Source organism: Melampsora larici-populina, assembly GCF_000204055.1.
Source record: "Melampsora larici-populina 98AG31 unplaced genomic scaffold MELLAscaffold_81, whole genome shotgun sequence".
Classification (NCBI taxonomy): domain Eukaryota; kingdom Fungi; phylum Basidiomycota; class Pucciniomycetes; order Pucciniales; family Melampsoraceae; genus Melampsora; species Melampsora laricis-populina.
Window position 1 is genome coordinate 27,497 of NW_006768845.1, and position 11,334 is coordinate 38,830.

The window sequence follows — 11,334 nt, forward strand, 5'->3', positions numbered from 1 at the left end:
TTATGTCTGATGTCATCCCCTTCTGTTAACCATCCTTTCAGATCCTCTCGTCGATGATCGACCCCATTGTAGTTTTCGTCGTTGGATTCATCAAAAGTAACTCATCTTGGTTCTTGTACCAGCCACGTTCCCGCGTAGCTGACCAGCTGGTCTCGAACAAACCTTCTCGACAAGTTTTAGTAGGCTTGAAATCTCAAACTGAAATAATCAGAGCTCGCCAAATCTCTGATCGCCACTGAGATCTCCTTGCACCAAACTCTTGGGACAATTTGTTCTCAAAAGAAAACATATTGGTGAAATAACCCAATATGCCATCCTCGAGTCGCACAGCTCAGCTTGCACTTTGGCGCGAGATCGTTTTGAACCGCGAGAGTATTAAACCAGTAAATCAACATCTTGACTTTATTCGAAAGCGATTTGATAAACTCGACTCGGAAGGTTTTATTTGGTCAAAGGAATCGGTCCTTGATATCTTTCTTCAACTCGGCCTATCAGAAAGCCCGCATGACTCTTTCTCGTCTGCGAGCGAAGTTGTTGGATCTCGCCTTCAAGGATTTAAAAGTTTGTCCGGTGGACGTAAGGAAGTGATCGAGATTCAGAAATCAGAACACACATTTCGTCCTCTGGGTCTCATGGATCTGCCTATCGAGGTATTTGACAACATACTCAAAAACCTCGATGGCATAGCTAAGCTCGAAGCTGCGGAGATTTACAAAGAAAAGCGCCGCGGTAAGTTGATAATTATAGGTCCAGGCGGACGGGGTCCGTACATGACCTATTTACACCAAAACCCGCCTGTCTTGAATAGTATTCAAAACTTTTCATTGACTTCTCATAAGATATATCAGCTATGCCGACCGTGGCTATGGCGAGTGAGTCATTTCCAAGTCAAATTGTTCGTGCAGGAAAGATTTCTAATGAAAACCAATTCCTCATACCAAATTGTAGAAACTACAGTTTCCTACTTCTCTTCCAGCACCAATTGATCTGTGGACTGAAGATATTCTCCTCAAACACGGCACCTATGTCCGATCATTATCACTCACACTTTCCGCAAATTGCACTAAACCTGCTGGTCAAATTGCAAAATATGATTCCTTTTAAGATAATCTTGTCCCTCAACGCTATCATTCTATATTTGATTACTACAAAGACTGCGAAAACGACGAAGATCAATACATGGAGCCAATCTCTCCAGAGAGTGTGAGAGCCTTGATAAAGCGGTGCCCCAACGTTTCTGAGCTGGGTATCAAATGTGATTATGAAGCAGGATACAGAGATACAGGTGGAACGGAAACTTTTCTGTTAGAGCTGATTCCGCTATTATCAAGTCTCAAACAACTCCGGCACTTGACATTGGATGATGGACAAAAGATAACTGTCAGGAATGGACATGAATACTTCAAGCTACGAATTGTGAATGGATTAACATCAGAAATTGTTGCTAGTCTACCTCTGCTAGAGTCATTTAATTGCCAAGCAATCACAGCATCTGGAGATCAACAAAAACTAGGCAATAGTTCTTTTGGATTCAATCTATCCCAACTCAAATCTCTATCGCACTTAACTTTATGGGATATCAAAGATGTGGATGTAACTTGGTGTCTTTTTGATTGGCCCAGGACGATTACTAAGCTTGTGATTCAAGAATGTGTTAATTTATCACTGAGCTCAGCACATCGGCTAATTAATCACATCACACCTTGTCTAACAATGCTCACCCTTGAATTTACTCCGAAGTATCGTGACGACATTGCGGAGATTGATTATACCTGGGAAGTTGATCCTACCTGGGATCCTCACAGTCGTTTCTGTCTTCCATCTCTGACCGACTTGAAGTTTTCGACCTCAAACGGGGACCTTGTGACCAGCTTTCAAGACTGTAAATCTCTATGATGTCTTACCTGTACTTACTCGACACCAAACCATTGTAGAACATTGAACATGTTGCTGTTTGAAGAAAATTGGCCTCAGCTCAAGAAATTGGATGTACGTAATTATGCTTGGCGATTTCCATCGAGTCCTCAATCCCAACAAGAAATAGTGGATCAATTAGTTCATTTGCAAAAGCATTGCCAACAAGCCAATATAAAAGCAGACATTACATCACCTTAGTTCTATGGTCAGTCAAAATGTGATTTGAATCTTGTGAGTGGAACTAAGTCTTAGTCAAATGGTAGGATCCAACCTTCTTTAGTTGAGAATTTACTATCTTTCTTCTGTACCATCAGGCCTGAGTAAACAGATACTTGTTAGATCAACCATTGTCACATTTCTTACTTATTTATACATATAGATAAAGAGGTTCATTAGTATAGACTGACGACATAGCTTATACAAATTAGCTTTGTCAGGTGAGGCTATCCTGCAAAAAGTGCGGTAGATATTAAAGACCTTTCTGCACGTGAAAATGTACAATACTTGATGGACTTATTGTTGGGAGATATTTATGAAAGTGCTTTGTAGCAGACATTGCCTGGGTTATCAAGAAGTCAAGTTTATTTGTGCAGAAAACCAACCCTGGGCCAGCAATGCAGGTGTTGTGTGCTGCGCTGTGCTTGCGTCACGGTTTTTCTGACTGCACTGCACTGTAAAATCCATTTCAAAGTTGTGGCCTGACCTGCTGTGCAACAAGATGTGTCAAATTTTGAGCTTTTGTGGGCCGCAACAACATTTGTTGTGTTACTGCTCAGAAAAACTTGAAATTTGACGGTTTTTTGGTGCTGTTGCGCCTTTTGCTTTGCGCGGCGCACAACCCAGGCTAATGTTTTGTTGTTGCGGTACCTACCACAACCCAAAAAACACGCTTTCTGTGGTGTGGTGTGTTGCTGGCACAGGGTTGAGAAAACCGTTGAAGACATGATACTGTACATTGAGTACATGTGTATGACTAGCGCCAGTGAGTTGCATTGAACATTGTGTAATGTGGCACAAAAAAACTTGGAAAATTGCATCACAAATTAAGAATTGTGGAATGAAAAATATTGAAGATATTAAGTATCACGAAGAAAGAGCCCAACTCTGAAAGAGCTGTGTGATTTGAAAACTTTTATTGGTGGATACGAGTGTGTGCTGACTTGTTTTCTTACATTCTATCTCATCATGAATACTGGATGACACGGACCATCAATAACTTGTGTTGACAACCCCATCCTTCTTCAAAGACTTGATATGAGGTGAAATTGACAGACCAGAGGAAAACTAATCAAAATCACAATTCATGAGCATTGAAGCCAATGTGCAGATATAATTGTTTCTTTGTAGATCTTTCAAGAATTGATTGTCTCAATTTTCATTTCAATTACTTAAGGGCCCGTTCGGCTGGACCCCAAAAAACGTTTTTGGCCAAATACCCCACCAAAGCCAAAAATGGTTTTTGGGTCAAAACCGTATTTGGTTTTCTACAAAAACTCTGGTGTGGAAATCAGAAATGGGGTAACCCAATTATCTTATTATTATCATTTCAAAATACGAAAACTACAGTTTTTAGAATAATACATTAATTCAACATGTGTTTTAAGTACTACATTACTTAAGTACTACACTACCTCAATAGTGTGTTTTAAGTTCTTTAATCAGTTTATTTCTTTTTTTTTCTTTTTCTTCTCTCTATACTTTATTTCATTTTTCATTTTATGTGAAGTGTTGCGCTTTTCTATTTTTGTATGTTTCTATTTTTCTATTTCTTAAGGGTTATGTAGTTTGGTGGATGATATGTAGTATGAGAAGTAGTGAAATTTCGAAATTATGGGTTTAGTTATTATGTGTAGTTGAGTAATATATGGCATATGAGGAGTATACAGGTTCAAACTTGGAATTTCGAATTTTATGGGTTTAAATAGTTATGGTTACAGATGTGTATGGTTTTAACAAGTTATGTGTAGAGGAATCATGGTTTTGAGGTATGGGTTTAAATAAGGCTGAATTTCGAAAATCCAACAACTCAGACAGGACCCTGGAAAGCCCCTATATACCCGCCTAATTGGGTATGTAGGAATTGGCCTTTTTGGGTAAAAATGGTCCTTATGTTCTGTGTAGGAATTCTAAAAATTTGAAAAAAAAAGTCACACAGGAGCCTTATTTTGTATGTAGGAATATGTCAAAAAGTGTGGAAAAAAAAATTAGGTTTCTTACACATTAGGTAGGAAAGAGGGTTCTCAGGGCCACCAGGCTACCCACTTCAATACATAAGGTGAGTAGCAATGATCATCGAGTCACAATGAAACCTGATGTTATTGTGTATACATACCAATCATGATAGTATTGAGTTCGAAGCTCAGGTAAGACAATTTTTTGCACATTTTTATGTAAAAGGGTGTGGAAAAATGTCATATTATGACAGTTGATGGTCATTGAAATCGAGATGTCTGACAGTCTGGCATGGGTCAGCAAGAAGGTTGTTTCAACCAGTTTCAACCGAGTCCAAACATTTGAAATGGCCTGAAAGTTGCTGAAACAGCTTGATTCTGCTCGATCACAACATTTTTTTTGTTTGATCTTGATAGTTTTCGTTGATATTAGACACAATTACTATATCTCGTGTAGCAAAAGGAAAAGGTAATGAACGAAAGAAAAAAAACAACCACCAGGATCCTGTGGCTTCTGATCACGCCAATGCAAATGGAGCCACCAAATTGGACCCTCGGACATGTAGTAAATTGGTAGCCATCATGCTGAAAAACTCTGAGCAGATGGACAAGGCTCTGGATCGCTTACATCGATGGAACATTCATGTAAAGCTTGACCTCAATTGGATTGCAAAAAATACATCAACAACTCTCGACATCGCAACACAAACACTTTATACAAGTGGCAATGTATCAGAAGACAATCCACTTGAAGTAAACAAGTTTGTTGTGGTTATAAAAAACAATGTATGTCATCCCCTGTTTCAAATATGAAGCTGCCGACTCTGATCATTTAATGTACTCTTGATTCGTTTTAGATGCTTTTTTTGGGTAAGATCTGTGCTCTCTACATTTACCAGAATGGTAAGCACGAGTGGATCACCAAATCGTCCACTCGATCTAAGCTCTCATATGCATCTACCCAGCTTTACATGTATAAAGGGAATCCTGGAGCGTGTAGTTTTGAAGAAAACTTTCCAAATCGCCTCATATTCTCGCATCTTGATATAGCAGATATTCACTATGTGTTTCCCCCCACCTCATCAATGAATATTACTGAACCCAAGGCTAACACCATATGGATTCCTCAAGCTTATCGTGCTATGTTAAAGGCTATGAGCCAGAAACAGTACATCAAGGCAATTCTCGAACAACTTGCTGTTGAACACGCTAAAGCTAGAAAAAAATAAGCTATACTTGAATTGTAATATCTAACTTGGTTTTTATTTCTCTCCACCTTATCTAGAGATTTGATTTTGTGTTATTTCTTCAAGTTGTTTCGCTTCATCTCTCCCAAATTCAAAAAAATACCAGTCTCTTTAGTCCCTTTTCTGAAACGTTTGACTGCTCTTTTTCTACTTCTTGATATTGAATTCTCAGACCCTGATCTCCCTCATGTGTAGAGATTCACTTTGATGTTTTTACCTGTTACAGCAGTGGACCGACTGCAGTGGCTGGCCAGGAACTGGAAACACAGTCCCTCCAGTGGCTGGCCAGGAATTGAATTACTCGTTTTTTTTAAAACTCAACTACATAACACTACATAGCTATACTACTCACTAGTCTATTTCTCTCTCAACAACTTCAACTCTTGTGATTCTTCTACCAAATTCCCAAAAAAATATACAAGTTTTTCCGGAAAAAAAATCAAGATGTCTAATTGCTCTGAAACGCCCAAAAACACAGATTTTGAGGGTCCTTATGCAGATGGAAGGAATATTGGGACCTTTCTCCGAAAAAAAAATGGTCCTTTGTCAACAGGTAGGAATCCGAGTTTTTTTTGTGAAAACCGGCGAAATTTGTGTAGGTAGGAGGGGAAAATTTCGGGATTTCCATTAGGAGGGTATATCGGGGCTTTCCAGGGTCCTACTCAGACAGATGGTGGTAAACTGGGGTGGTAAACTGAAAAAGCAAGTAGGGATCAGTGTGAAATTATAAATTCATCAGATTATCAAACACCAATATTGGCAAATACAAAATCACAAATGAAAAGGATGATTTTGAAACTCAAAAATGGCTTTCAAAATTCCATAAAAGGCTCCATTTTCAATCATGAGACTTTATTTCAAATGTACTACATCGGTTTTTCAGAGGGTAAATCATGTGGAAGGCATCATATGGGCGCATCTGAACATGAAAAATCAATTATAAACCATATACAGCATCATCAGTGGTAATATCAGGTGGTAAACTGGGTAAATTCAATTTCGAGTATTTTCACATAAAATCGAATTTCATTTTAAGGGTACGACCAATAGAGTTAGAGTTTAGCTTGGCTGAGCAAAGTTGTAGAACGGAAGCAGCCCTTTTTTTCTGTCTATTCAGATTTTTGATACAGTCCCTATTTCTTATCTTTTTTCAGGTTTTAAGGGTAAATTGGCGGATTTTTCAGCTTTTGTGGTAAACAGCTCAGTTTTAATGATAAATGTGTGCTTGAAAATTTGTCAATGATACATGTGGGTGTGTTGAAGATGTTTATCAATTTCAATTTGGGGGTTGTTCAATGAATTGTGTGTGAAAAAGTTGTATGAGGGTGAATTTCGAGTTTGAGGGGTGTTTTTGTCTTACTTTCTTTTTTTGTGTGTGTTTCAATTTTGATGTAGTCAAGTGTCTCTTTTCCTTCCCTTTGGGAGCCTTTTAGTTAGCAAAAATAATTACTAGATTTTTAGAATAAGCTTTTATCTTTTATTATCATCATTCAGGTAAACAACTAATGAGAGTTGGAATTTTATAATAATAAGACCCTTATTCATCTTTTAATTAATTTCTTGTTGAGTTGTAAGCTCATTTGCTCATTTGGAAGGTGCCTGAGTGCGCCTAGATTGTGCTATTTTTGAAGTTGTTGTCCTATTTCAGCCTGGTTCTTATTAATCCAAAGATTTGAAGGTCTTAAATTTAATTCATTGATAATCAAAGTCCCTGTTTAAGAAGGGCATTTCTTTCTTTGTTTGAAGTCTTTCAATTCACCATCTCAAGACTTATTTCTCTTTTGATTGTGTGTGTTGTTTATTTGGTCTTCATTCCTCCCCTTCTTGGCTCTGCTTTCAGCTGTGTACTGAAAGAGTTCTACACCGGCGTTCAGGAATTTTATTTTACCAAATTCAAATACCCTTTTGACCCAAAAAATCATCGACTCTGAAATACAGCCTTGAGGCTGTTTTTCAACCCCAAAAACAGTTTTTGCCCCATCCCTTCATCTCCATCGATCAACTCCAATCCTCCCTCGCTCCCTCTCTCTCTCTCTACATGCCCTTTTACTTCCTTCACATCTCTTTCCTTCACATCCCTTTCCGTCACTCAGCTTCGTTTCCATTTCGTTTCATTCCCTTTTTTATTGTGATCACCTTTCCATCACTCAGCTTCCGCCATTCTGAATGTGGCCTTCCATCATCCCTCTCCTAATTGAACATATCCATTTCAATTCTATCCTTCTCTTCGCACCATTTGATCAGTCTTGTCTTCTTCACACTATTCAATCTGAAATCAGTTCTATTCATTACTATCAGTCTTGTCTTCTATCACTTTCCAATCAGTCCGATTAGTCCTGTCAGTCTCTCTTCGCACTAGTCTCGTCTTCTATCACTTTCCAATCAGTCTCTCTTTGCACTAGTCTTGTCTTCTATCACTTTCCAATCAGTCCGATTAGTCCTGCTGTCCTGTCTCGTCTTCTATCACTTACCAATCAGTCTCGTCTTCGCACTGTTAGTCTGCTATGGGTACCACCGACAAACCCAAACCCAAACCACGACCGCGCGCTCTCAGAGCGGTTCGAAATCATCAAGAGTCTCATTCACCTAGCCTAGAACCAATGACCTTGCCCCCTCCGGCTAGTCCAAACCAGCCAATAGCTTCAAACCCGCCAATTGTCGAGACACCAAAAGACCCGAAGCTCAAGGCTTAATGGGATGAGGATGACAACACAATTTACATTGATGTCTTGATTGCTGAACGTCAGCCTGCTAATGGAGCAATTGGACCCGACAACGCTACCACCGCTCATGGATTCAAGATTGCAACTTGGACTAAAGTCGCTGAAAAACTTAAAGGAAGTGAAGAAAAGAAGATTCCAGGCACTAACTTGGTTCATCTTAGTGCAGTCAAGACCGCGAAGGCTTGTAAGTCTCACTGGTATGTTGTAAGTAGCTTTTTTTACATTCTTTATCGTTTTGTTTTGTTTTGTTTTTATTGATTTTGTCTTTTGCTTGTACAGTTATTGAAACTATACGCCAATTACAAACATCTCAATGGGCTGAGTGGTGCTGGGTGGAAGGATGGCTGTATTGACTTACCTGACGCAGTCTGGGCGCCCATTCTCAATGATAAAGTAAGTAGATTCTTTAATTCTCCCTTGGCATCATTCATACTGACTTCTTTGCCTCTTGAAGCAGAGTACAAAGGCGAAAGATTACGCTCGGTTGAAAGGTCGACCATTTCCCTTATTCAATGCAATTGCGACTCTAATCAAAGGCCACAAGGCTACCGGCAAGTACGTTAAAGGTTCTGTTGTTGATAACACCGATCTTCCTTCAACTTCAAGCACCCCAATTGTCAAGAGGACCGAGATGCCTTCACCCTTTATTGGCCAATCCGAGGATCCATTCAATCGCACTTTATTATCTTCTCCACCACCTGATCCTGTCCCCAAATCACCATCTTCTGATCATTCCAACTTACCTGGAGTTGCTTACAAGCCCAAAGAAGAACTGAGTTCCGAAGATGACGGTCCAGCGGCGAAGCGACACCGCCAGTCTAAGGTTGCTCTGAAAGCATGTGGTCCAACCAAACCAAAGAAACGTTCTGGCATTCAGATTCTCAATGGAATGTCCACCGATATGAAGGACTTTGGCTCTAATATCCAGTCATCCTTTGCCTCCACTTCAGCATTGATTGACACTGCAGCTAAAACCATTCAAGTGGACAAAATTTTAACTCATGCTTCAGCTGTGTCTTTAATTTACAAATCATCGCTTCAGAACACTCAACGCTATATTGCCCTTGATTTATTTGCTGAAAAGCCTGTGCTGGCTGAAACTTATGTCAATACACCCCCTGGTGATTGTGATGGATGGCTCCAATACATTCTCAACAAAAACAGTAAGTACTTTCTTTTCTTATCATTCATTCAACACTGACTCATTCTTTCTTAATTCTCTTTACCTTCAAGATCAACTTTGAATTATTATCGATTACATCCATACACACTGATACAAATGTCTCTGTTAGCTGTCTGATCTTAAATAAAAAACTATTAAATCTTTAAATAAAATGTTGTAGCTGTCTGATATTAATTAAAAAAACTATTAAAGCTTTATATAAAATTAAAAAAACTATTAAAGCTTTATATAAAATATACTATCAACTACATTTGTATTTATACATGCTGATACAAGTGTAGTGTAGTGGCTGTGACTGTCTGGTTTGTTAGTGATTGCAATGTTAACCTATGTATGTGTTTTTAATTCATATGAACTGATCATGAATTGAGAGGAACTTTTATTGAACAAACAAGAACAAAAGGTTTGATTAATAAATGTAAGATAAAAATACTTCTAAGTGTAAGTGAGACTTGTAATACATGTAAGATAAAGATGCTTTGATTAATAAATGTAAGATAAAAATACTTCTAAGTGTAAGTGAGACTTGTAATGCACATGAGATAAAGATGCTTTGATTGAGAGTTGTAATATAAAATAAAATAGCTACATATGATTTAAACACCAGGATACATGGGAGGTAGTCCATGTCTTTGTTTACTTTGATTTACCTTCTTTCTTCTTTCAGTCTCTACTAAGTACTCCCTCCACATATCTTCTGCAATTTGATCTCTGAGGTTTTTAGCATAGCTATTACCTTCAGCAGTACTACCAAATTCTTGAAGATAACCAGATTGTTCTTGAGTAGGCGCTTCCGTAGTTTCTTGAGGGTCGGGAATGAATCCTTCTCCGAATTGAGGGAATTCTTCAGCTGAACCTTTTGGATCTTTAACACGAATGAAGTTGTGAATGAAGCACATAACAGTGACCATTGAAATTTGAATCTTGATGGTGTATTCACACCCGTGAGCCATGATTTTAAAGCGCTTCTTGCAAACTCCAAAGATACACTCAATAATGTTACGTGCGCTAGCATGTCGAAGATTGAATAGTTCTTCTTTATTCATCGGTCTAATATGGAAGGATAGGAGTGGTGAGAAGAAGAAAGACAGAGAAAAGTATGAAAATGATGGAAGAAAAAGAAATCTCACTTGAAACCTTTCTTTTCCCACTCTTGTAAATGATAACAGACTTTTTGAAAAGGAACAATACAATCTTCAGTGAGAGCAAAGCCAGCATCACCGAGATAATATTTTCCGGCGGGGATAGTAAGATCACGACTTTGAGCCAAAGTCCAAAGAGCACCATCGGCCATACTTCCTTCAGCTCCAACCAATAAATAAATAAATTACATGTTGAAATTGCACGCAGCAAGGACGTTCTGAGATGTGTAGCCTTTACAATTAGAGAAAGGAATGAATTCGGAAGCTGGCGGAGTGACCGGAATGTGTGTAACGTCAATTGCACCGATGCAGTCTTTGAAATAAGGCATGAACTTTGGATTCTCGGAAAAGGTATCTGCAAGAGCAGTGTTGGCATTGGGAAGAGGAATATATTTGCTGAGTAAATCTCCGACGTTGGAAATTCCTTTAATAAGGAGATTGATTGTCCTAGCCGAAAGAGATAGTGATGAGAAAATTTGAAAAGAAGCAAAAAAAAAAGCGAAGAATGAAAGATAGATGAATTACTTAGAAATAGTATCAGCAGATCTTTGAAAACGATTTTGAAGTTTACGATTAGAAAGGCCGGTGATGACAGTATAAATAAGGATAGCCAACTTCTCAGTTCCGGTGATCCAACGGGAGTCATATAAAATTCCAGTTCCTTCAAGTACTGAACGTAGTTCAAAAAAACAGATTTGTTCATTCCAAGATTATCATAAAAAACTGAGTTATTTGGACTAGCAATAAGCTCATCAATCCAAGCCTGACCGCTGAGGATGGAAGTCAGACGCGGATTTTTGGTGAGATGAGGCAGGACTTGAGCTGCACAGGCCTGCACACCCATGCTAAAGTAGCAAAAGATTTGAAATTGTTGCTGTTGAACAGCAAGGAGCGTTTGAGAAATTGCAATTTAAGCAACTTTTGATCTTTTGCGCGCTTTTCAGGTGTGAG

The 11,334-nt window shown here is 38.6% G+C and overlaps 1 protein-coding gene across 1 annotated transcript; it reads left to right on the forward strand.

The window, feature by feature from the left end:
* Positions 1-308: 308 nt before the first annotated feature.
* Positions 309-1,896, forward strand: MELLADRAFT_69086 (uncharacterized protein; the record flags this gene model as incomplete). Its single annotated transcript, XM_007417922.1, has 4 exons — positions 309-729; positions 849-872; positions 977-1,075; positions 1,154-1,896. The coding sequence occupies 4 exons, from the start codon at positions 309-311 to the stop codon at positions 1,894-1,896; spliced, it is 1,287 nt and encodes a 428-aa protein (XP_007417984.1).
* Positions 1,897-11,334: the final 9,438 nt, after the last annotated feature.